This window comes from Populus trichocarpa, chromosome 17 (genome assembly GCF_000002775.5).
Source record: "Populus trichocarpa isolate Nisqually-1 chromosome 17, P.trichocarpa_v4.1, whole genome shotgun sequence".
Classification (NCBI taxonomy): domain Eukaryota; kingdom Viridiplantae; phylum Streptophyta; class Magnoliopsida; order Malpighiales; family Salicaceae; genus Populus; species Populus trichocarpa.
Genome location: NC_037301.2, coordinates 8598158 through 8625763, shown reverse-complemented (window position 1 = coordinate 8625763; position 27606 = coordinate 8598158). Strand labels below are relative to the sequence as shown.

The following is a 27606-nucleotide window of genomic DNA, read 5'->3' as shown; positions in this document are numbered from 1 at the left end:
AATAGGATGAAGAAGGCAATTAAAGATTGGACATATGATGACGACGACGACGACGATGATGAGAATCAGAATTAAATAGCTACATAAATTTGCCTCACACTTCCTTTCTCTTCAATTTACAATCAAGCTTACTAACATCTGTTCACACCCCCACCTCCCTCTGCATCACCACTTGACTTCAGTATCTTTCCAGTGTCCAGTGTATAATTTCCTACTCAAGAGTCGATGCATTAGAGAGGTAAGAATAGAGAATAGATGCATTTCGATGATTACCAATCACAAGCCACCACATAAAGCAGGAGGCTCGTTCCATCATTTTACTGATTGAACATGGTGGATGAATAACAAATGACCAGACGTCACTTCTCAGACTAATGATGGAACAAACCTCAGTGCTATTTCAAACTGCTGAAGCCACTGCCAAAAAGCTATGTTTGCAAATGCGAGTCAATTTATATTTTAAAAAAATTTAATTTTTTTAGATATATTTTGGATTATTTTGATGCGTTAATCTCAAAAATAATTTTTTTAAAATAAAAAAAATATCATTTTAATGCATTTCAGCATGAAAAAAACTTTAAAAAACAACCGCAACCACACTTCCAAATAATTTCTATAGGTTTTTCCCATAGTTATCAAACCTGGCCAGGGGCCGGGTCCCGGGTTTCATGGGTCAACTCGGGTCAACCCGGATCAACCCATAAAAATTAAAAAAAAAATTAAAGTTTTAATATTTCATATGAAAAAATTAATGTAAATATAGGTTATACATATTGTAAACAATGAAATTTAAAAGAATATTTTAAAAAGTTTTTTATCCCACATTAAAAAGATATTGTGTTAAGCTTTTAAGTTGAAGTATTTAAACTAAAAAAGTTTTTAATCCCACATCGAAAAAACATAATTTTTTTCTTGGGAACATAGAGTATATATACTAATAAGTTTCAAATCCCACATTGAAAAAATATAACTTCTTTCATGGGAACATAAAATATATATACGAAAGGACTTCAAATCTCATATTGAGAAGATACTATGTTATCATTTTAAGTTGAAGTATTTAAACCAAAAGGTTTTTTATCCCATATTGAAAAAACATGATTTTTTTCTTGAAAACATAGAGTATATATACTAACAGGTTTCAAATCCTACATTGAAAAAACATAACTTTTTTCATGGGAACATAGAGTATATATGCGAAAGGGCTTCAAATCCCACATTGAAAAGATATTTGTTATCCTTTTAAGTTGAAGTATTTAAACCAAAAAGTTTTTTATCCCACATTGAAAAAACATGACTTTTTTCTTGAGAACATAGAGTATATATAGTTATATACTAATGGGTTTCAAATCCCATATTTGAAGGGAAAAAAAACTGGGTCTCGTCCGGGTTCGCCCGGGTCATGGGTCGACCCGCCGGTTCGCCCAGGTTTGACCAGGCTATTGCCCCAGCTGGTCTTTTAGTAAACCGAGATCGGTTCAGCCACCAGATCAAACGGGTCCCGGATCAACCCGCCGGGCCGGGTTTAATAACACTGGTTTTTCCCTCTAGGTTTTGGTGACTGCCGAGGCTGGTTATATGGAGACGCACGAGCTCCTCAGTGGTTGTCCTCATCATATGTCCAATCTTTGTATAGTGTTTGAAGAAGGCTTGGATTTAAAGGAAAGGATACAAAACAGGGATCAAATGTGTGCATTACCGATGCATTGGACTGCATCATCTTTACGACATTATCCTCTATGTCGGGGAATTTCGTCGTCTTTCCCACCAATATGAGACCCACGTGGCACCTAGTTGTCCCAAATTTATTAGAAAAAGTATTTTAGGGTTAGGTTCTATTTATATTTTTAATGAAATTAAATTGAGTTGAACTCATTCAATCATTTTTAGATTTTTGAAATTAAAATAAAACCGGACTACGTGATTTTTCTAGTTCTTGAATCAGTATCTCAATTTAGTTTTTTAAGTTAATTTCTTTTAAACAGCACCTCTAATGACAACCAATCCATCACTTTAATGCCTAAATAAATTAAGAACAACTTTCCTTCAACGGTCCTTTGTAAGGAGGCCAGCACTCTTCTCCCATCTCAGTGTAGATCCAGTTCTTGAGCCAAATTCAGTTTGAGCACAAACCTCGACAAAATTATTAATGGCGTCTAAATCTATTGAACAGATAGTGATGCTCCCGTTTATGGCGCATGGCCATCTCATACCTTTTCTTGCTCTTGCAAGACAGATCCATCAAGCAACTGGTTTCAAAATATCCATTGCAAGCACCCCTCTCAACATCCAGTACCTTTCTTCCACCTTCAACTCCTCCTCCGATGAACCAGAAAATGACCATATCCACCTCCTTGAGCTACCTTTTTGCAGTACTGATTATGGCTTGCCTCCAAACACTGAAAACTCCGAGAACTTGTCTCTGGATTCGATTGGCAAACTTTTCTCTCCATCGCTAAGTCTTAAGAAACCATTTCACAGCCTTGTATCTGATATTGCAGCTAAACAAGGTCACCCCCCACTTTGTATAATATCAGATGTTTTCCTTGGATGGGCAACTGAAGTTGCGAGCTGTCTGGGGACTGTGAATGTGTTGAAGATTGCTTCCTGGAGCTGTCAAAGAAGGAGCTGTCAACAAATCTTTTTGTTTCTGTTATTTCTAATTATCATGCTAATAATAAGCTATTATCCTAGTCTCTAGGAATTAGTTATTCTGTTATTATGTTAACAGATCATAGCATGATTTCATGCTATAAGTTTGGTATTCTGTTTTTTTATTTTTGAATATATATGTGTAACGATTGCATGGAAAGATGCAATCAGTATTATTCATTCTGGATAAATAAAGAATTCAATCTTTACAGTCTCTTCTATTCTTCCTATCTTCATTTCATCTCTTAAACACTTTTCTTTTAAACACTTTCAATTGGTATCAGAGCAATTATCTTAAAGGGACCTGTAATGGAGGCTGAAACAAGTTTCTCTCAAATTTCTTCTCCCATCTTTGATGGAGAAAATTATCAACTCTGGGCAGTAAAAATGGAGACTTATTTGGAGGTGTTGGATCTTTGGGAAGCTGTTGAAGAAGACTATGAAGTTCATCCTTTGCCAAATAATCCAACAGTTGCTCAGATAAAAAATCATAAAGAGAGAAAAACAAGGAAATCAAAAGCAAAAGCTTGTCTATTTGCAGTTGTTTCCACAACAATCTTCACCAGGATTATGTCTCTTAAATCAGCAAAAGATGTTTGGGATTATTTGAAGAAGGAGTATGCTGGAGATGAAAGAATTCGTGGCATGCAAAGTCTTAATCTAATAAGAGAATTTGAACTACAAAGAATGAAGGATTCTGAAACCATCAAAGAGTATTCAGACAAATTACTTGGAATTGTCAACAAGGTAAGATTACTTGGCACAACCTTCTCTGATTGCAGAATTGTAGAGAAAATACTTGTAACTGTGCCTGAACGTTATGAAGCATCCATAACCACCTTGGAGAATACAAAGGATCTGTCCAAGATTACCTTGGCAGAATTGATAAATGCCTTGCAGGCTCAAGAGCAAAGGCGACTTATGAGGCAAGATCGAGTTACTGAAGGAGCTTTACAAGCAAAGTATCCCGATTCTGACAAGAAGAAATTCTTCAAGCAGAATCAGGTTTCAAACAGTAGTAAGACTACTGTCAATCAATTCCAGAACAGAGGAAAATTTCTTAAAAGAAACTTTCCACCATGTCAACACTGCAACAAGTTAGGTCATCCACCATTCAAGTGCTGGAAAAGACCTGATGCAAAATGCAGTAAATGTCATCAAATGGGACATGAAGCAATCATCTGCAGAACAAAGTTTCAGAAACAGCAGAATGAAGATGCTCAGGTTGCCAGTCAAGATGATGAAGATCAACTGTTTGTAGCTACATGTTTTTCAGTCCAGACTTCCTCAGATCACTGGCTAATTGACAGTGGATGCACAAATCACATGACTTTTGATAAGAGTCTCTTCAGAAATTTGCAAACTACTGAAGTTGCAAAGGTCAGAATTGGAAATGGTGATTGTATAGCAGCAAGGGGAAAAGGAATTCTGAAACCATCAAAGAGTATTCAGACAAATTACTTGGAATTGTCAACAAGGTAAGATTACTTGGCACAACCTTCTCTGATTGCAGAATTGTAGAGAAAATACTTGTAACTGTGCCTGAACGTTATGAAGCATCCATAACCACCTTGGAGAATACAAAGGATCTGTCCAAGATTACCTTGGCAGAATTGATAAATGCCTTGCAGGCACAAGAGCAAAGGCGACTTATGAGGCAAGATCGAGTTACTGAAGGAGCTTTACAAGCAAAGTATCCCGATTCTGACAAGAAGAAATTCTTCAAGCAGAATCAGGTTTCAAACAGTAGTAAGACTACTGTCAATCAATTCCAGAACAGAGGAAAATTTCTTAAAAGAAACTTTCCACCATGTCAACACTGCAACAAGTTAGGTCATCCACCATTCAAGTGCTGGAAAAGACCTGATGCAAAATGCAGTAAATGTCATCAAATGGGACATGAAGCAATCATCTGCAGAACAAAGTTTCAGAAACAGCAGAATGAAGATGCTCAGGTTGCCAGTCAAGATGATGAAGATCAACTGTTTGTAGCTACATGTTTTTCAGTCCAGACTTCCTCAGATCACTGGCTAATTGACAGTGGATGCACAAATCACATGACTTTTGATAAGAGTCTCTTCAGAAATTTGCAAACTACTGAAGTTGCAAAGGTCAGAATTGGAAATGGTGATTGTATAGCAGCAAAGGGAAAAGGAACGGTTGCCATCACTACCAACTCAGGTACAAAAACTATTTCTGATGTTCTTTATGTACCTGATATAGATCAAAATTTGTTGAGTGTTGGACAATTAATGGAGAAAGGCATGAAAGTGGTTTTCGAAAATCAATCTTGCTATATTTTTGACGCTGCTGGACAAAAAATATTGCAAGCCAAAATGAGAGGAAAAGGTTTTTCATTTTTACCATTTGAGGAGGAGCACACAGCCTTTCCCACAAAACTGAATGACATGGAAGTATGGCATAAAAGGTTGGGTCACTGTCATCAACAGCGGATGAAGAAGCATGAAGCTGTAAGAGGAGTGCCTTCATTTACTGATTTGCTGCCAAATTGTAATGCTTGTCAATTCGGTAAGCAAAACAGAAAACCATTTCCAAAGTCAACATGGAGATCTACACAGAAACTTCAGTTGATCCATACAGATGTTGCTGGTCCACTTAGCACACCTTCAATAAAAGGTAGTCGATATTACATACTTTTTATTGATGACTTCACCAGAATGTGTTGGATCTTCTTCATGAAATACAAGTCAGAAGTAGCTGGGATTTTTTGGCAATTCAAGAAGAATGTGGAGAATAAAAGCAGATGTAAAATTCAATCCATTCGGTCAGACAATGGTACAGAATACACCTCATCAGAATTCAATCTCTACTGTGAAGAAGCTGGCATTGAACATCAATTCACTGCCCCTTACACTCCTGAACAGAATGGAGTCAGTGAAAGAAGAAATCGATACATTATGGAGATGGTGAGATGCATACTATATGAAAAGAATTTGCAAAAGATCTTTTGGGCAGAAGCAGCCAACACAGCTGTCTTCCTTCAAAACCGACTTCCAACAAAATTACTGGAAGAGAAGACTCCTTTTGAAGTTTGGTATGACAACAAACCTTCATTAAGTTTTCTTAAGATCTTTGGCAGCATTTGTTTTGTTCATGTTCCACAGGTCAAAAGAGACAAGCTTGACAGGAAGGCAATGCCAGGAATTTTTGTTGGCTACAGTGATGTGTCTAAAGCCTACAAAGTTTATCATCCTCAAACTCAGAAGATGGTTATTACAAGGGATGTTCATTTCCATGAAGAAAAACAATGGGATTGGGGAGACACACAAAGAAATGTGCAGCTGTCAGATTTGTTGCAGGATGAATCATTTGATGATTCACCAATTAGAGGCACTCGATCCCTTGATGATATTTATCAAAGGAGCAATGTAGCTATTTGTGAACCAGAAGGCTATGAAGAAGCCAAACACAATCCAGAATGGCTAAAGGCAATGCAGGAGGAGATATGCATGATTGAGAAGAATTGCACATGGGAACTTGTTGACAGACCACCAAGCAAAAATGTTATTGGCGTGAAGTGGATTTTCAGAACTAAACTGAATGCAGACAGTACCATCAACAAGTATAAAGCCAGGCTGGTTGTTAAGGGTTATGCTCAAATTTATGGTGTTGATTATTCAGACACATTTGCACCTGTAGCAAGGATGGACACCATACGATTCTTGTTTGCTGTTGCTGCACACAGGAACTGGAAAGTTTTCCAGTTAGATGTTAAATCAGCTTTCCTGAATGGCATTCTACAAGAAGAAATTTATGTTGAGCAACCAGCTGGTTTTGTGACTCAAGGAAAAGAAGACAAAGTTTATCTACTAAAGAAAGCTCTCTATGGATTAAAACAAGCACCTAGAGCTTGGTATGGCAGAATTGATGACTATTTGACAGGTTCTGGATTTTAGAAGAGTTTGTCAGAAGCAACTCTTTATGTGAAGAGAATCAACGATGATGTGCTTATAATATCTCTTTATGTTGATGATCTCTTAGTGACAGGAAGCAATACAGTGCAGGTTGCAGAATTCAAGCTAAATATGATGCAAGTCTTTGAAATGACCGACTTTGGTCTCATGAGTTTCTTTCTGGGAATGGAAATTATGCAAAACAGAGAAGAAATATTCATTTGCCAGAAGAAGTATTCAAGGGAAATCCTGAAGAAATTCCAGATGGATAATTGCAAGCCAACAGCTACTCCTATGAATCAAAAGGACAAGTTTAGCAAAGAAGATGGCACTGCTAGAGTAGATGAAGAAAAATTCAGAAGCTTAATTGGATGCTTGATGTATTTAACAGCAACTCGACCTGACATACTTCATGCAACAAGTATTCTATCTCGGTTTATGCATTGTCCAACCGAAATTCATATGAGAGCAGCTAAAAGAATTCTGAGATACATCAAAGGAACATGCAGTTTTGGTGTTAAATTTTTGAAGTGTCAAGATTTAAAACTACATGGTTTTTCTGACAGTGATTGGGGTGACTCTATTGATGACATGAGAAGTACCTCTGGATTCTGTTTTAATCTAGGATCTGCTATATTTTCATGGTCATCTAAGAAGCAAGATATCGTGGCTCAATCTACTGTAGAGGCAGAGTTCATTGCAGCCACAGCTGCAGTGAATCAAGCATTGTGGTTACAAAAGTTGTTACGAGATTTATACATGGAAGAAGAAGAAGCAACTGAAATCTCAGTTGACAATCAAGGAGCTATTGCAATATCTTATAATCCAGTGTTTCATGGAAAAACTAAACATTTTAACATCAAGCTGTATTTCTTGCGTGAGGTGCAAAAAAATGGTGAAGTTAAATTGATTTATTGCAAGTCTGAAAATCAATTGGCTGATCTGTTTACTAAACCACTTCCAGTAAACAGGTTTGAATTTTTAAGACAAAAGATTGGAGTTTGCAGCTCCTCAAGCAAGGAGGAGTGTTGAAGATTGCTTCCTGGAGCTGTCAAAGAAGGAGCTGTCAACAAATCTTTTTGTTTCTGTTATTTCTAATTATCATGCTAATAATAAGCTATTATCCTAGTCTCTAGGAATTAGTTATTCTGTTATTATGTTAACAGATCATAGCATGATTTCATGCTATAAGTTTGGTATTCTGTTTTTTTATTTTTGAATATATATGTGTAACGATTGCATGGAAAGATGCAATCAGTATTATTCATTCTGGATAAATAAAGAATTCAATCTTTACAGTCTCTTCTATTCTTCCTATCTTCATTTCATCTCTTAAACACTTTTCTTTTAAACACTTCATGTCACTTTCTCTACAGGTGGTGCTTATGGAACCTTGGCTTACTCATCTCTTTGGCTCAATCTTCCTCATCGAGGTAGAAGTGATTCTGATGAGTTTCATTTGCCGGGATTTCCTGATAGCTGTCGCTTTCACATCAATCAGTTGCATCATTTCTTAAGAAATGCTGATGGCACTGATTCTTGGTCTAAGTTTTTTCAGTCACAGATCTCACTTTCAATGCAATCTTTTGGGTGGTTGTGCAATACAGCTGAGGAATTTGAGCCTGCAGGATTGGAATGGTTGAGGAACTTTGTCAAACTTCCTGTCTGGGCTATAGGGCCTCTTCTGCCACCAATTGTGCTCAAGAATGATTATTCTTCTTTATCTGTAGCTGCATCAGGTATAAGCACAAGACATGCTAGTAAAAGACCAGAGATTTCTGTTGAGAAATGCATGGAATGGCTTGAATCGCACAGTCCAGCTTCGGTGCTCTATATTTCTTTTGGTTCTCAAAACAGCATAAGTCCCTCCCAGATGATGGAGTTAGCTATTGGCTTGGAAGAGAGTGCGAAACCTTTCATCTGGGTCTCAGGCCTCCTGTTGGTTTTGAACCAAAAAGTGAATTTAGAGCAGAATACTTGCCAGAAGGATTTGAAGAAAGAATGGAGAAAAGAAAACAAGGTTTGTTGGTGAGGAACTGGGCGCCCCAATTGGAGATTTTGTCACACAAGTCCACAGGAGCATTCCTAAGCCACTGTGGGTGGAATTCAGTGTTGGAAAGCTTGAGCCAAGCTGTGCCAATTATAGGATGGCCTTTGGCCGCTGAACAGGCCTATAATTCCAAAATGCTGGTAGAGGAGATGGGTGTGAGTGTGGAGCTGACAAGAGGACTGCAGAGCAGCATAGATTGGAAGGTGGTGAAGAAAGTGATAGAGTTGGTGATGGACAAGAAAGGGAAGGGAGGTGATATGAGGAGCAAGGCAATGGTGATTAAAGAACAGTTAAGGGCATCAGTGAGAGATGAAGGAGAAGACAAAGGATCTTCTGTTTAAGCTCTGGATGATCTTATCAAGACCCTTCAATCAAAATGGCAGATGATTAGTAGTATCAGTTAATCATATGATTGATCCTTTGTAATGAGGATTAATTAAGATGACAAACCTTCTTGTTTGTTGTTATTGCTTGCTTCAGTTTTACTTCGTAAGGATTTCAATTTGTAATCTTGTACTAATTAATTACTCTGTGAGAGGGGAAGTCTAGAATATTCATAATAATTGGATTGTAATAAAAAGATTAAAAATGATATAAATAAATTTAAGGTTAATTACAATCAGTTTCTATAGTTTGCGCCTTTTTTTTTCTTGTTTTGGAAATTACAATTATAGGTTTATAACCCTTTATATCTTCAAGTTGATATATAAAAAAAATAAACAAAAAAATTTAAATTATTTACATGATTATATTTGCTTATTTTTTTGCTTTGCTTCTTCTAGAAATTATAATTGACGTCATGAAGTTTATAATTTTGCAACTCTTTATATCATGGTTATTAGACCTGATTTAGGAGTTAAGTCGGGTTTCGAGTTACACGGGTTCATCTGGATCAACCTGAAAAAATTTAAAATAATATTTGAAGTTGTAATATTTCATATGAAAAAATTAAAAAAAAAATACATGTGAATATAGGCTATACATGTTATAAATAATGAAATTTAAAATATTATTTCAAAAAAAATTTTATTCCACGGTGAAAAGATATTATATTAGTATATTATTCTTTTAAATTGAAGTATTCAAACAAAAAAGTTTTTTATCTCACACTAAAAAAACATAACTTTTTTCTTATGAGCACAGAGTATATATATATATATATATATATATATACACTAAAAAGTTTGAAATCTCACATTGAAAAAATATTTTTTTTCTTGTGAATATAAAATATAATACTAAAAGACTTTAAATCTCAAATTGAAAAAATAAAATATTCTTCTAGTATTTATATAGTGAACTTTAAAAAGATTTAATAACCAACTAATATATATATATATATATAAATAAAGAAGCTCTTACTGGAAGAAAAAATATATTTGAAAAAAAAACAAGTCTCAACCAAATTTTACTGAGTATTTGGGTCATAGGTCAACCCTATGGGTCAACCGGGTTTTGCTAGGTTTTTACTTATATCTTAATTTTTTTGCTTTACCCGAATTAATCCAACAACCAATCAAATAATGTTGAGTTAACCGGTTAACCCGTCAAAAAGTTTGGATTGTCATCCCGGCATGGTAGCTATTCACGTACACGAGAAAGCAGACACGATTTCTTCCACCGACAACTGGATTCTGCTTCATCTGCCGACACTGCCCCCAAGTCCTTTCGTTTTAGCATTTTTACAACCACATATGCACAAACATCTCTTGTAAACATATGGGGAAAAAAATGAAAAAAAACAAAAGCAGAAAACGAAGACTCATTAAGAAAAAATATTAGGGATTTTGAAGAGAAAGAAATCAAAATTAGAAAGAAATTATAATATTGATGTTTTTGATATATTATATACGAGTATTTTAATTTTTTTTTGTTTAAGTTAAAAAATTAGATTGATTCATAAATGTAATTTTCAAAATAAATAAAAAATTATTTACTTAAATGAGAAAGCAACCATAGCGGCCCACACGGACTAGCTATTGCAGGCAGCGGCCCACACGGACTAGCTTGTGGGACTAGCTATTGCAGGCAGCGGCCCACACGGACTGTCAGAATTCATTATCAGACTTCTAAAAATGGTGCCAGTGTCTGAATTCACTAGCTAGACTCTTGAAAATAGCGCCGGCCTCAGCCTCGATGGGTGCAAAATCCCCTCCAAACCTTCACGGTTCCGGCCTCAGCACCAAGATGAATATTTTTTCGTTGGAAGAATGTGTGTGCGTATGTTGCCTGGCTCTTCCCTCTTCAAGATACATATGAATTTCCATTTTCCATCAACTCCGATAAAGAAAACCATTTGCATCAAAGCAAGTTCAGAATAGGATGAAGAAGGCAATTAAAGATTGGAAATATGATGCCATGGCAGACCAGCAAGATTGGGTGGTAGCAGACAAGGTGAGGACCACTACAATCATGCTCTGAAGTCCACGAAATTGCAGGGAGTTATCTTTCATAGAAAGATCTCCATTCTCCCCTCTACCCTCTCAGTGATATAAGATTTGTGGCATCTTCAAACCCACAAGTATCACACAATGCCATGGAACATGATTTTCCTTTCACCCATATACTAGCGTATGGTGGTGTTGTGAATATTGTAGCAGTAGAATGAAGCCGAACAGATATAAGGTCATCTTTGACTCCAATTTCCTGAGGCTGAAAATGAATTGCATTTAATCCTTTATATATATATATATATATATATATATATATATATACACACACACACAGTCAGGCCTGAAAAGTTGCGCCAATTGTTCTGTTCATTTGCACCAATAAGCATGTCCTAACCAAGTCTATTCATATAGGCAAACACTAAATGCTGCAGTTTAAATCCTTACCTCAGACAATTTAGAACATTCAATTTTTAACATGATTGACTGACTGCCTCCTTATCCATTGCAAGGAAATTCAACAACTAACAGGCAATTCCTATCGTTCATTCAAAGGTATCCATACATCTATACATAACACGTAGAGGGAAAGGAGTTAAAGTCCACTCACCAGTCATCACATATTCTGGGGCAGCATAGCCATAGGTTCCCATAACTCTGGTAGACACATGAGTTTTGCCTCCATCAGGAGCATCCTTGGCAAGTCCAAAATCAGAAAGTTTGGAATTGTAGTCCTAAAACAGTATTGTCTTGTATCAGAATTCAGAGGGACTGAAAAGAGGAAATGATTAGTGAAGTAATTTCCAATACATGCATATATTAAGCACATACCGCGTCTAATAATATATTAGATGTTTTAAAATCACGATATATTGCTGGTCTGTCAGCCTCCTCATGAAGGAAAGCAAGACCTTGCTCAGCTCCAAGAGCAATTTTCATCCTGATAGACCAAGGAAGAGGCAAGGACCCTTCTGCACATAACATGGTTGTTACCAGAGAAGAGTAAGCATCGATTGCAGATGATATCTCAAACAAAACAAGCATATGTGGAAAGAGATTGTGTTGATTTAGGGACCTATAAAATCATTTTCTCAAGGAGATACATATTGTTTCAAGATTAAAGTTAAATCAACTTTTACCAAACAATGCACATTGGTAGGGGAGCTTCAAATATTTGAGATACATCTTGTTTGGGATTGGAGGTGTATATTATTGGATAATATCATCTTTATTTTCTTATTGCACAATTTATTTATCATCATAAAAAAAAAAAAAAAAAAAAAAAAAAAAAAAAAACAGATTGTTAGCCTAAGGGTCTTTAACACCTATGGATTAATGATGCTTTAGTGAATTTAATATGTATGTCAAAAGCTTGAATGTTGTAGAAATTTTTCTATATCAAATGGAAGCAATATGGACTTGTTGGACGCAAACTTGACTTGAAGATACTTAAATATAATTTCATGTCATCAAATCCTTATAGGATTTAATTTGGCATCACAAAAATAATTTTTCATTGCTGAATTTACTATCCAAAAAATTAATTTCATTTCTGAAATTAATATATAGTGAAAAACACCTCATAAATTTTTTTATTATTATATATTTTGGTATTATCACTCAAAATCCTTTTAAATGGATAACATAAACTTGGTCAAATGATTTTTCAAACTTTGATCACACTAAAAGTCTATTGTCCTTTTTTAACCGAGTGATAAACTTATTTTACACACATGAATCTTGTAATAACTTTTTTTTTCTTCCAAAAATAGGTTATAGCCATTTTTAATAAAATTGAAAAACACTTTGAAAGTTCAAAACATCTAACTCCATTTTATTTTTATTTTTTTTATTAACGTGGGTGTCCGGACCAGCTTGCACGCACCTCGACTAACTCTATTTTTATTAGTATGTGTAATGGCCATGTATTGATTTTTCACATATAATAGTTGACGTGAAAAAATTTAAAAAGATTTGTGAGTGAAGGGTTTTTTTAATTTTAATATTTTAAAAAGATTAGTGTATCAGTAAGATTTTATCCGTTAAGAAGATCTTGATATTAAATTTTTGAATGGTGGTTTAAAAAGTGAAGTTGACGATTGTTCGAGCCACTATAAATTTGATGTGTATATCTTGATCTTTATCTTATTTAATTTTTGGCTTTCATACATGATATTTATTGCCAAATTTTTAAGAATTATAAGGATTAATTTTTAAAGTATTCTATGTTCAATTAAGACTTAATTCACACCATTCTTAGATGTTATAAAAGAAGCATGGAATTCACAAATAGAAAGCAAATAATATAAAAATAAGATAAAGACACATTAGCTGCTTGACAATTTTATTGAAAGGTGTTTGGTACGGGGCTTAGCCTGGATGGATGATTTGACGTACATTTACTTGGAACTGGACACTTTTTGACTCCTCAGGTTGGTATCCCTACATTGAGACTTGCACGTTTGTTTTTATATTTTAAAATTTCGTCGTCTTTCCCACCAATATGAGATCCCACGTGGCACCTAGTTGTCCCAAAATTATTAGAAAATGTATTTTAGGGTGAGGTTCTATTTATATTTATTTTTTTTAATGAAATTAAATTAAGTTGAACCCATTCAATTATTTTTTGATTTTTGAAATTAAAATAGAACTGGATCAAGTGATTTTTCTAGTTTTTAAATCAGTATCTCGATTTAGTTTTTTAAGTTAATTTCTTTTAAACAGCACCTCTAATTACAACCATCACTTTCCTTCAACGGTCCTTTATAAGGAGGCCACCACTCTTCTCCCATCTCAGTGTAGATCCAGTTCTTGAGCCAAATTCAGTTTGAGCACAAACCTCGACAAAATTATTAATGGCGTCTAAATCTATTGAACAGATAGTGATGCTCCCGTTTATGGCGCATGGCCATCTCATACCTTTTCTTGCTCTTGCAAGACAAATCCATCGAGCAACTGGTTTCAAAATATCCATTGCAAGCACCCCTCTTAACATCCAGTACCTTTCTTCCACCTTCAACTCCTCGTCCGATGAACCAGAAAATGACCATATCCACCTCCTTGAGCTACCTTTTTGCAGTACTGATTATGGCTTGCCTCCAAACACTGAAAACTCCGAGAACTTGTCTCTGGATTCGATTGGCAAACTTTTATCTGCATCACTAAGTCTTAGGAAACCATTTCACAGCCTTGTATCTGATATTGCAGCTAAACAAGGTCACCCCCCACTTTGTATAATATCGGATGTTTTCCTTGGATGGGCAACTGAAGTTGCGAACAGTCTGGGGACTGTGAATGTCACTTTCTGTACAGGTGGTGCTTATGGAACCTTGGCTTCCTCATCTCTTTGGCTCAATCTTCCTCATCGAGGTAGAAGTGATTCTGATGAGTTTCATTTGCCGGGATTTCCTGATAGCTGTCGCTTTCACGTCAATCAGTTGCATCATTTCTTAAGAAATGCTGATGGCACTGATTCTTGGTCTGAGTTTTTTCAGTCACAGATCTCACTTTCAATGCAATCTTTTGGGTGGTTGTGCAATACAGCTGAGGAATTTGAGCCTGCAGGATTGGAATGGTTGAGGAACTTTGTCAAACTTCCTGTCTGGGCTATAGGGCCTCTTCTGCCACCAATTGTGCTCAAGAATGATTGTTCTTCTTTATCTGTAGCTGCATCAGGAATAAGCACAAGACGTGCTGGTAAAAGACCAGAGATTTCTGTTGAGAAATGCATGGAATGGCTTGAATCGCACAGTCCAGCTTCGGTGCTCTATATTTCTTTTGGTTCTCAAAACAGCATAAGTCCCTCCCAGATGATGGAGTTAGCTATTGGCTTGGAAGAGAGTGCGAAACCTTTCATCTGGGTCATCAGGCCTCCTGTTGGTTTTGAACGAAAAAGTGAATTTAGAGCAGAATACTTGCCAGAAGGATTTGAAGAAAGAATGGAGAAAAGAAAACAAGGTTTGTTGGTGAGGAACTGGGCGCCCCAATTGGAGATTTTGTCACACAAGTCCACAGGAGCATTCCTAAGCCACTGTGGGTGGAATTCAGTGTTGGAAAGCTTGAGCCAAGCTGTGCCAATTATAGGATGGCCTTTGGCCGCTGAACAGGCCTATAATTCCAAAATGCTGGTAGAGGAGATGGGTGTGAGTGTGGAGCTGACAAGAGGAGTGCAGAGCAGCATAGAATGGAAGGAGGTGAAGAAAGTGATAGAGTTGGTGATGGACAAGAAAGGTAAGGGAGGTGATATGAGGAGCAAGGCAATGGTGATTAAAGAACAGTTGAGGGCATCAGTGAGAGATGAAGGAGAAGACAAAGGATCTTCTGTTAAAGCTCTGGATGATCTTATCAAGACCCTTCAATCAAAATGGCAGATGATTAGTAGTATCAGTTAATCATATGATTGATCCTTTATAATGAGGATTAATTAAGATGATAAACCTTCTTGTTTGTTGTTATTGCTTTCTTCAATTTTACTATGTTTTTCATTCCCTCTGTTACCAAGTATTGGAGCATATTGATAATAATCATATGTTTTTTATTCCCTCTGTTACCAAGTTGGAGCAAAAATAATTTCAAGCTGGCACATATAAAAAAATAAAAAATAAAAATGTTGGATTATTTACAGGATTATATTTGCTCATTTTCTTCATTTTGCTTCTTCTAAAAATTATATTTTACGTCATAAAGTTTATAATTTTACAACTCTTTACATCCTTACAATGACATATAAAAAAAAATCAACAAAAAATATTGAATTATTTATAAAAGTGTTATCACATTTCATTTAATGAAAAGCCTCGCAATATTAATATTATAAAGTTTCCATTCAACTAAACAAAAACCATAGACACCATGGATAAGTTCTTCTTCCTCCATTTTCTCAATCTCCAGCAAGTTCACATGAAATAATTGAAACCATTATTTTTATTTTTTTACTTTTCAATCTCCAGCAAGCCTAAAAGGGAGAAAGCATAGATCACAAAATCATTAGTTTTAGCCCAACACCACTATAGATCCAATACAACGGTATAAACCATAGTTATTAAAATTAGACCGGCCTAGCGAGTTGGTCTGAGATCTGCTCGACCCGATAGCTAGACTAGTCCAGGTAAGGTAAAAGACCGGGATAAGCAAAAACTCGGCAAAACCCAGTTGGCCTATAGGATTGACCCGTGACCCGGGCGACCCGGCAAAACCTGGTTGAAATCTAGTTTTTTTTTCAAATGTGTTTTTTCTCCTAGCCAAAAATCCCATATATATATATATATATTTTAGTTGGTTAACTCTTTTAAAAGTTCATTATCTAAATATTAGAAAAATATTTTATTTTTTTAGTGTCGGATTTGAAGCCCTTTAATATATATACTTTATATTCATAAGAAAAAAATTATGTTTTTTCAATGTAGAATAAAAAATATTTTTGCTTTAAATTTTTTAATGTAGAATAAAAAATATTTTTGATTTAAATATTTCAAGTTGAAAAGATAACATACTAAAATAGTATCTTTTGAATGTGAGATACAAATCCTTTAGAAATAATTTTTTAAACTTTATTATTTATAGTATGTATAGCTTATATTTACATGAATTATTTTTAATTTTTTCATATAAAATATTAAAACTTCAAATATATTTTTTTATTTATTTTTTCAAATTAATTCAGGTCAATAAGTGGTAGGGTTTGATAACTATAACATAAGCATACGAAGAAAAAAGTAGCAGAAAATGAAGTCTCGTTAAGAAAAATGAACAAAAAACCTTGCTCTTGATGCTTTTGTTTCAAATAGTGGGAGATAGTCATTTTCTCTGATCTCTCTCTTACACACATACAGATTACGTTCCAAAACCTAATTTCTTGATCCGGTTGTGCACAAATCTTGTAACTTAACAAATGCTAGAAACCCTAAGACCAATAGCATGGACTTCTTCTATTGCTACCTCTATTGTTTAGAAATCAAAATTGACGAGAAAAATTATAACATTGATGTTTTTGATATATTATACATGAGAGTTTTTATCCTGAGTTTAAAAACTAAATTGATTCATAAAATGTAATTTCTAAAATAAAATAAAATAACAACAAATTAAAATTTATGGAATTGAGTGTCTGTTTATTTACGCGGCTACGACAGCTTTTAAAGCAAACCGTAGATGTTTGTTGTTTGGTAATGCAAAACCACAGTTTACTATTCACTTAAATTTAAATAAAACCTGCGGACACAGTGGAGAGTGACTCCATTGTTCACGTGAACAGTGGAGTTACTCTCCACTGTTCCGGCCGGACCGGGTCTTGTCCAAAGTTAAATGCATTGAACCGGGTTCGACCTAGTTTAAAAAATTCAATTTTATTTTTATTTTTAATTGTTTTTTATTTAAAAAATTAGAAGGAGATTGCTTAATAACGTAGCATTAGCAGAATTTGATCGCAATCTCAATTTTGTTCCAGATAATATTTTACCTGAAGTTGTTGCGCGCTTAAGAAACTAAGAAAACTGTAGTCCTTATCGGATGAATTTCGTACGTGATGAAATTATAAATAATTTAATGGAATAATAAAAAATATTTTATAAGTATTATTTATTTCATGATGTAATAGCAGTAGTTAAATCTACAATAGTTAAATTTAAAACCATCAATATATATATATATATATATATATATATATATATATATATATATATATATATAATCTCAATTTGAAAAGTATTTTTTTAACCAAATACATTAAACTATTTTTTATTCAATCTCAATTTCAACCACAGTTGTAACTAAATACACATAAATAATAAATCAACCACAATTAAAAACACATTTTATAAAACAATATTTTTCAAATTATAATAATACCAAACACACCTTTAAAATGAGAAAGCAACCATATCGGCCCACACGGACACGCTATTGCAGGCAGCTTCATTTGCTGACACTGCCCCAAGTCCTTTCATCTTAGCATTTTTACATGAACTGGTTCAGGCATTGGACAGCTTTTATGTCCTTTTAACAGCCCAGCATTGGACACCTTTAGGTCCTTTTAACTTGAAGTGCTGGGTAGAAATGGCAAAAACAACTGTAAGAAATCTAGCTCAAATAATTAAATTTTAAGATTGTTTTTTAAAAATTAATAGTTTAAACTTTATAAATTTTAGAATTAATAAAAACTTACATAATCAAGAAATTAATCGAAATATATATAAATTAGTCTAAATACATACAATTATCAAAATAAAAAAAAATTAACTTGAAATTCACGACTAAATCAACCTAAGTTTGCAACAATCCAGTTAAAATTATTAATTTTTAAAAAATAAAATTTCAAAACAATTTTATTATAATTTTTTTTTTAAAAAATATAACCTCAATCTATTTAACAGACAGGAGCTATTACAAATTTATAATAATGAAACAGTCATCATGCTCCTCCAAGATTGTCCCCAGCTGGCTTGCATACCACAAACAAATTATGAATGACGGCATGTCTGTTGACAACCTTGGTAGCAACGTATCAGAGTCTTGTGCTGTGTGTGCATTTCCCCCCTCTCAAATTCCATATTATAATTGGATTTTTGTTTTAAATAATGGACCTGTTTATGGGTGGACATCTTTTTCAGTGTTAATTGAACCGATTACACTGTTCATAGGTGGCTGCGATCATCTACTAGCATGAAGATCCTTCAACCATCTAACTTGATGTTATCCTTGCTCTGATCAAACTGTCAGAATTCATTAATCATACTCTTAGAATGGTGCCAGCGTCTGAATTCACTAGCTAGACTCTTGAAAATAGCGCCGGCCTCAGCCTCGATGGGTGCAAAATCCCCTCCCAACCTTCACGGTTCCGGCCTCAGCACCAAGATGAATACTATTCGTTGGAAGAATGTGTGTAAGGAGGCCAGCACTCTTCTCCCATCTCAGTGTAGATCCAGTTCTTGAGCCAAATTCAGTTTGAGCACAAACCTCGACAAAATTATTAATGGCGTCTAAATCTATTGAACAGATAGTGATGCTCCCGTTTATGGCGCATGGCCATCTCATACCTTTTCTTGCTCTTGCAAGGCAAATCCATCAAGCAACTGGTTTCAAAATATCCATTGCAAGCACCCCTCTCAACATCCAGTACCTTTCTTCCACCTTCAACTCCTCGCCCGATGAACCAGAAAATGACCATATCCACCTCCTTGAGCTACCTTTTTGCAGTACTGATTATGGCTTGCCTCCAAACACTGAAAACTCCGAGAACTTGTCTCTGGATTCGATTGGCAAACTTTGCTCTGCATCACTAAGTCTTAGGACACCGTTTCACAGCCTTGTATCTGATATTGCAGCTAAACAAGGTCACCCCCCACTTTGTATAATATCGGATGTTTTCCTTGGATGGGCAACTGAAGTTGCCACCAGTCTGGGGACTGTGAATGTCACTTTCTCTACAGGTGGTGCTTATGGAACCTTGGCTTACTCTTCTCTTTGGCTCAATCTTCCTCATCGAGGTAGAAGTGATTCTGATGAGTTTCATTTGCCGGGATTTCCTGATAGCTGTCGCTTTCACATCAATCAGTTGCATCATTTCTTAAGAAATGCTGATGGCACTGATTCTAGGTCTCAGTTTTTTCAGTCACAGATCTCACTTTCAATGCAATCTTTTGGGTGGTTGTGCAATACAGCTGAGGAATTTGAGCCTGCAGGATTGGAATGGTTGAGGAACTTTGTCAAACTTCCTGTCTGGGCTATAGGGCCTCTTCTGCCACCAATTGTGCTCAAGAATGATTATTCTTCTTTATCTGTAGCTGCATCAGGTATAAGCACAAGACGTTCTGGTAAAAGACTAGAGATTTCTATTGAGAAATGCATGGAATGGCTTGAATCGCACAGTCCAGCTTCGGTGCTCTATATTTCTTTTGGTTCTCAAAACAGCATAAGTCCCTCCCAGATGATGGAGTTAGCTATTGGCTTGGAAGAGAGTGCGAAACCTTTCATCTGGGTCATCAGGCCTCCTGTTGGTTTTGAAAGAAAAAGTGAATTTAGAGCAGAATACTTACCAGAAGGATTTGAAGAAAGAATGGAGAAAAGAAAACAAGGTTTGTTGGTGAGGAACTGGGCGCCCCAATTGGAGATTTTGTCACACAAGTCCACAGGAGCATTCCTAAGCCACTGTGGGTGGAATTCAGTGTTGGAAAGCTTGAGCCAAGCTGTGCCAATTATAGGATGGCCTTTGGCCGCTGAACAGGCCTATAATTCCAAAATGCTGGTAGAGGAGATGGGTGTGAGTGTGGAGCTGACAAGAGGAGTGCAGAGCAGCATAGATTGGAAGGTGGTGAAGAATGTGATAGAGTTGGTGATGGACAAGAAAGGGAAGGGAGGTGATATGAGGAGCAAGGCAATGGTGATTAAAGAACAGTTAAGGGCATCAGTGAGAGATGAAGGAGAAGACAAAGGATCTTCTGTTAAAGCTCTGGATGATCTTATCAAGACCCTTCAATCAAAATGGCAGATGATTAGTAGTATCAGTTAATCGTATGATTGATCCCTTTTAATGAGGATTAATATGATAAACCTTCTTGGTTGTTGTTATTGCTTGCTTCAGCTGTACTTCGTAAGGATTTCAATTTGTAATCTTGTACTAATTAAGTACTCTGTGAGAGGGGAAGTCTAGAATATTCATAATAATTGGATTGTAATAAAAAGATTAAAAATGATATAAATAAATTTAAGGTTAATTACAATCAGTTTCCTATAGTTTGCGCCTTTTTTTTTCTTGTTTTGGAAATTACAATTATAGGTTTATAACCCTTTATATCTTCAAGTTGATATATAAAAAAAATAAACAAAAAATATTAAATTATTTACATGATTATATTTGCTTTTTTTTTTTTTTTTGCTTTGCTTCTTCTAGAAATTATAATTGACGTCATGAAGTTTATAAACTTGCAACACTTTATATCAGGGTTATTAGACCGGTTTCAGAAGTTTAGTCGGGTTTCGAGTTACACGGGTTGATCTGGATCAACCTGAAAAAATTTAAAATAATATTTGAAGTTGTAATATTTCATATGAAAAAATTAAGAAAGAATACATGTGAATATAGGCTATATATGTTATAAATAATGAAATTTAAAATATTATTTCAAAAGATTTTTTATCCCACATTAAAAAGATATTATATTAGTATGTTATCCTTTTAAGTTGAAGTATTCAAATAAAAAAGTTTTTTATGTCACATTAAAAAAGCATAACTTTTTTCTTATGAGAATAGACTATATATATATATACTAAAAGGTTTCAAATTCCACAATGAAATTTTTTTTTTCTTGTGAACATAAAATATAATACTAAAAGACTTTAAATTTCACATTAAAAAAATAAAATATTCTTCTAGTATTTATATAGTGAACTTTAAAAAAATTTAATAACCAATTAAAATATATATATATATATATATATATATATATATATAAAGAGGCTCTTGGAGAAAAAACACATTTGAAAAAAAAAATCTCAATTAGGTTTTATCGGGTTATTTGAGTCACAGGTCAACCGGGTTTTGCTAGGTTTTTACTTATATCCCAACTTTTTTACATTACTCGGATTAATTCAACAACCAGATTAACTAATCTTGAGTTAACCCACAAAAAAAAATCCGGATTTAATATGTATGTTTTATATCGTTAAACTGACAAATTATTTCAAGATTATAAATTTATGGAATAGACAGCATTTGTCTTCCCGGCATGGTAGCTATTTACTTACATGGTAACTAATCTTGAGTTAACCCATAAAAAAAAATATTTATTTTAAATTAATATATTTTTGATATTTTAAGATATTTTAATGTTTGATACCGTACAAATCCTTTCACATGAAAGCTTTTATGTCCATTTTGCTTACAACCAGAAACAGCTCCCCCTTATTTTTTCCTTCCTTTATGTTTTGTGGTAGATTTGAGAGAGAAGTGCTGGATTGAATAATGAAATAGTCATCATGCTCCTCCAAGATTGTCCCCAGCTGGCTTGCATACCACAAACAAATTATGAATGACGGCATGTCTGTTGACAACCTTGGTAGCAACGTATCAGAGTCTTGTGCTGTGTGTGCATTTCCCCCCTCTCAAATTCCATATTATAATTGGATTTTTGTTTTAAATAATGGACCTGTTTATGGGTGGACATCTTTTTCAGTGTTAATTGAACCGATTACACTGTTTATAGGTGGTTGCGATCATCCACTAGCATGAAGATCCTTCAACCATCTAACTTGATGTTATCCTTGCTCTGATCAAACTGTCAGAATTCATTAATCATACTCTTAGAATGGTGCCAGCGTCTGAATTCACTAGCTAGACTCTTGAAAATAGCGCCGGCCTCAGCCTCGATGGGTGCAAAATCCCCTCCCAACCTTCACGGTTCCGGCCTCAGCACCAAGATGAATACTATTCGTTGGAAGAATGTGTGTGTGTGTGTTGCCTTGCTCTTCCCTCTTCAAGATGCATATGAATTTCCAATTTCCATCAACTCCGATAAAGAAAACCATTTGCATCAAAGCAAGTTCAGAATAGGATGAAGAAGGCAATTAAAGATTGGAAATATGATGATGAGAATCAGAATTAATAGCTACATAAATTTGCCTCACACTTCCTTTCTCTTCAATTTACAATCAAGCTTACTAACATTTGTTCACACCCCCACCTCCCTCTACATCACCACTTGACTTCAGTATCTTTCCAGTGTCCAGTGTATAATTTCCTACTCAAGAGTCGATGCATTAGAGAGGTAAGAACAGAGAATAGATGCATTTCGATGATTACCAATCACAAGCCACCACATAAAGCAGGAGGCTCGTTCCATCATTTTACTGATTGAACATGGTGGATGAATAACAAATAACCAGACGTCACTTCTCAGACTAATGATGGAACAAACCTCAGTGCTATTTCAAACTGCTGAAGCTACTGCCAAAAAGCTGAATCCAGATATAATATAAACGCAACTATAGTGCTATGAGTTTTTCCCTCTAGGTTTTGGTGACTGCCGAGGCTGGTTATATGGAGATGCACGCACATCACTTAAGCTCCTCAGTGGTTGTCCGTTCCTTGTTATGAATCCTGCATTTGTTCTAATGCCATTTTTAGCATTCATGTTTGATTTGTTACGATCTGCTTGCATAGTTTGGAAGTAGTACGAAGAGCTAGCCATATCCTTTAAGTTTGGTAAAGGCTTTAGTGCTTCAACAACTTCACTCATCCGGGGCCTGGATTTGGGGTCACGGCTAAGACACTGGGCAGCCAATTGAATAGCTTTCTGAGCACCTTTGATTGAGAAATGGCCTTCAAGGCGAGGGTCTAATATGCGGTAGAACCTTCTCTTGTCCCCAAAATGTGGCCTTGCCCATTCCACAAGGTTGTGCTCCCCATTTGGTCGGTTTTTGTCCATTGATCTTCGGCCAGTGAGCATTTCAAGTAAAACTACTCCAAAGCTATAGACATCGCTCTTTGAAGTCAAATGTCCTAAACCAAAGTGGAAAACATTAGATTGGCATAACATCAGTTGATCAAAAGCAGCACTGCCATGATTTCTACAAACAGCAGCGACTGAAAGACACAAGTAAATAGAATTGCACAGATTTCTGCTGACCAAGATAGTTGGATATGACATAAAAGATATGGTCCTCCAAAACATGACATGTGGGATATCATAGCTAAATTAGAACATGATGAATTACTTAAACAGCTTTTCAAACACAGGAAATAATTTTATGAACATATATAAATCTCTCATTATCTTCATGCCTTTTAAAACGTCTAAGATTAAATAAACACAGGGGGCAAGGATGGATAATGATTAAAAAGCAAGACTCCAGCAAAATACAGGAAGTTGCCAGTCATGAAAATTAGTTCAGAGATAGCATCAATGACACAGAAGAACAGGTTTTGTATGAATGTTTCTGGCATTACAGTCACTAGATACAAAGGATCTGGTCCTATTTGATACCAGGGTGTCTGATCTTATATTGTCATGAAATACAGCAATACAAGGGTTCAAACTCAATTGGAAACTTAATCCAAATACCATGTCAAATTCTACCTTTCTTGACAAGCTTTCAAGTCTAGATGACTGAAGACTAGAAGATGGCTGTTTTAATCATTGGGTTCAAGCCAAAAAGACAAAAGACTACTACTAGTTTTGCACTTTTCAATAGTGATGATGCCATGGCAGACTAGCAAGATTGGGTGGTAGCAGACAAGGTGAGGACCACTACAATCATGCTCTGCAGTCCACGAAATTGTGGGGAGTTATCTTTCATAGAAAGATCCCCATTCTCCCCTCTACCCTCTCAGTGATATAAGATTTGTGGCATCTTCAAACCCACAGGTATCACACAATGCCATGGAACATGATTTTCCTTTCACACATATACTAGCGTATGGTGGTGTTGTAAAAATTATATCAGTAGAATGAAGCCGAACAGATATAAGGTCATCTTTGACTCTAATTTCCTGAGGCTGAAAATGAATTGCATTTAATCCTTCTTTTATATATTGTTGCGCCAATTGTTCTGTTCATTTGCACCAATAAGCATGTCCTAACCAAGTCTCATTCATATAGGCAAACACTAAATGCTGCAGTTTAAATCCTTACCTCAGACAATTTAGAACATTCAATTTTTAACATGATTGACTGACTGCCTCCTTATCCATTGCAAGGAAATTCAACAACTAACAGGCAATTCCTATCGTTCATTCAAAGGTATCCATACATCTATACATAACACGTAGCGGGAAAGGAATTAAAGTCCACTCACCAGTCATCACATATTCTGGGGCAGCATAGCCATAGGTTCCCATAACTCTGGTAGACACATGAGTTTTGCCTCCATCAGGAGCATCCTTGGCAAGTCCAAAATCAGAAAGTTTGGAATTGTAGTCCTAAAACAGTATTGTCTTGTATCAGAATCAGAGGGACTGAAAAGAGGAAATGATTAGTGAAGTAATTTCCAATACATGCATATATTAAGCCACATACCGCATCTAATAATATATTAGATGTTTTAAAATCACGATATATTACTGGTCTGTCAGCCTCCTCATGAAGGAAAGCAAGACCTTGCGCAGCACCAAGAGCAATTTTCATCCTGATAGACCAAGGAAGAGGCAAGGACCCTTCTGCACATAACATGGTTGTTACCAGAGAAAAGTAAGCATCAATTGCAGATGATATCTCAAACAAAACGAGCATATGTGGAAAGAGAATGTGTTGATTTTGGGAGCTATAAAATCATTTTCTGAAGGAATGGTAACATCTGAAACAGGTTTTTGATTAGAAGAATTAGGAAGTGGTTAGATGAGCAATAACTGCTTCTGGCTGTTTTATACTTATAAGAACAAAAAGGTTACAAACTGTTTTTAGTAAATGGAAAAACCAATGAAGCCCCCCCTATAAACTCCTCAAACATTCAAAATCACATTGAAAAACCTATTTCTACATGATATATCTCTAGATCCTTCTTCATAATGTTGACGCTAGCTAATAAGTTTCCAACAGCAGACTTCAAGAGTGTGATCTGATTTATGCACATCAGAGATCTTGCTCTTTTCTGTGGTAAAATAGACATATCATAAGTGAATTATCTCTTTAAAAAAAGGCAGAGATAGAGCAATGATTCTTCTTGAACATGTTTAGTTTCTACCCTGTCAAATATCCTGTAAAATACTGTATCTTATTATTAGGTGTGTAAACACAAATAATTATTGGTTTTATGTACGTAGAACATTATGGTAATATACACTAATTTTTCCACAGTAAAAATTTGAAAAGCAAATTGTATCAGAGATAAATAAGGCAAATTCTAGGCTATAGCTTTCATACTTCTGAAGAGGTGATTCTCCAAACTTCCTCTAGGCATGAACTCATACACCAGCAACCTTTGATCATCTTCAATGCAGTAACCAACCAATTTTACCAAGTTTTTATGGAGAAGATTCCCAAGAAAACTAACTTCAGCCTGAAATATTGTGGAAAACGTGACTAATAATATAAAGTAAAAGAATCATGTAGCATATTATTTTTCTAAGAACAAAAATCATCTAGCATTTAAAAGATCCAAGATGGAAATGACAAATAGAAAGAGATCATACTAGCCACTCTTTATGACCCTGAAGGCCATCATGGTTGAGGGTTTTCACTGCAACAGTAAGCCCAGTGCCAGGTTTCACAGGAGCAGTTCCGTTCTCCTCAATCCAACCTTTGAAGACACACCCAAACCCACCCTCCCCAAGAAGACTCTCAGGCCTAAAGTTTCTAGTTGCTAACTTAAGGTCATTAAATGTAAATTTTCGGAGCTGAGAAGCAAGCTTCAATTCCTCACTAAATGTTGGAAATGAGGATGCACTCTCTGCATTGCTAGTTGTGGTAGTGGAAGACATTGCTGGAACAACTGGTTGGTCTTTGTTCTTATCATTTGTAGATTTACTTTGCGCTGAAAACCAAAGCAACGGGAAATTACTTGCTAATATTCAAATCCAGTAGCATCTGTCTCTTAATATTTATATGTAGCAACTTATTAACAACATTTCTCAAGAGAACTAATTGGAAAAAAGACAAATTACTGAATTATAATCAAGTTCAATGAAGAAGTAGTAGACAAACTAGTTGCTATCATGTTTATCAATGCATGGATAATATAGCAAATGATCATGATAGACCTGTTTGTTAAGAAACAACATGCCACTCCAAAATTATCATGAGATGACAATCTTCAAAAGGGTCCATCAATCTGAACGGGGACTTTAATTAACAGTACTACCTAAATGGATCAAAATTCAGGAACGGTTTTCAACTTCTTATACTCTCAATCACTGAAACCAGTAAATCTAACAACATATTCAGAAGTCCTAACAAGAACTTGTGCCTTCTGTTTACTTGATTTGCCATGAAACAAATCACCAAAACATTAAAAAATATATCAGAAACAATATCCCCACAAGCCTATAGACATATGGTTCTGCATAAAAATATCAGATGATCAAAAATTAAAGAAAAACACTCAGAGAAACAGAGAGAGACTTTTACCATAATGAGTTGAGATGCCACTTAAAGAGCTATCAACTTTTGATCTTGAAGGCATGCAGCTTCCCAGCAATCTGAGTTTAAACCAACATCCCATATCCTCCTCATCCTTACCATTTTTCTTATTTTTCTTGCTCTTTGATTTCTCATTAGAATTCTTTACCTTTACAGAATCTGGACTCAAACCCATCTTCATCTTCATAAATATAAATAAAAGACACAATCGAAGAGTTGAAAAACTAATCACAACAGAGAAAACCCATTTCAAAGGAACTAGCTTTATATCATCTAAGCCATCAAGAATTGAAAAAACAAGGGATTTTCAGTGAAATCAGTGATGCCCGGTTGTGAATTTTTAGTCAAAAGGAGGTTTGAGAGAGACGCTTGAGAAAGAGGGAAAGTGTTCAACAAGGGGCACTTTGGGCAGTTTGAAACAGTGATAAAGGGCAGCTGGGGCAAGAGAGAGAAAAGGGAGTGGTCATCACAGTAACCTTGGCATATTCCATTTTCCAGCCAACAAATCATCTTATGATAAAAAATAGAATTAA

At 35.3% G+C, this 27606-nt stretch overlaps 2 protein-coding genes across 14 annotated transcripts in view; one reads left to right on the top strand and one right to left on the bottom strand.

Annotated features, from left to right (window-relative positions):
- The window catches only part of LOC18109032 (UDP-glycosyltransferase 92A1), a 33637-nt gene extending 12912 nt beyond the window's left edge, over window positions 1-20725 (top strand). The window contains exons 2-3 of one of the 11 annotated variants that reach the window (XM_052448289.1): window positions 15197-15236; window positions 20351-20725. In XM_052448289.1, the coding sequence (XP_052304249.1) occupies window positions 15197-15236; window positions 20351-20511 (201 nt within the window). In that variant the 3' untranslated portion in view covers window positions 20512-20725. Of the gene's footprint in view, window positions 1-1969; window positions 2572-8819; window positions 8869-9066; window positions 9239-13744; window positions 15544-19189 lie in introns of those variants that run through there. The other 10 variants (XM_052448284.1, XM_052448291.1, XM_052448290.1 and 7 more) reach the window with 10 other exon arrangements.
- Window positions 57-27499, bottom strand: LOC7482445 (serine/threonine-protein kinase PBL34). 3 transcript variants are annotated; one of them, XR_008057704.1, is made up of 7 exons: window positions 27062-27498; window positions 26128-26468; window positions 25859-25994; window positions 25016-25155; window positions 24795-24918; window positions 22916-23499; window positions 57-388 (listed from the first exon to the last, which is right to left on the bottom strand). XR_008057704.1 is itself a non-coding variant. In XM_002323793.4 (6 exons), exons 1-6 carry the CDS (start codon window positions 27258-27260, stop codon window positions 22991-22993), a joined length of 1449 nt encoding a protein of 482 aa, XP_002323829.2. In that variant the 5' UTR covers window positions 27261-27499; the 3' UTR covers window positions 22566-22990. The 3 variants fall into 3 exon arrangements, 2 of the variants coding, with proteins under 2 accessions (XP_002323829.2, XP_002323831.2); XM_002323793.4 differs by lacking the exon at window positions 57-388 and having other exon boundaries at window positions 22566-23499; window positions 27062-27499; XM_002323795.4 differs by lacking the exon at window positions 57-388 and having other exon boundaries at window positions 22566-23499; window positions 25016-25152.
- Between the last annotated feature and the right edge of the window lie 107 nt (window positions 27500-27606).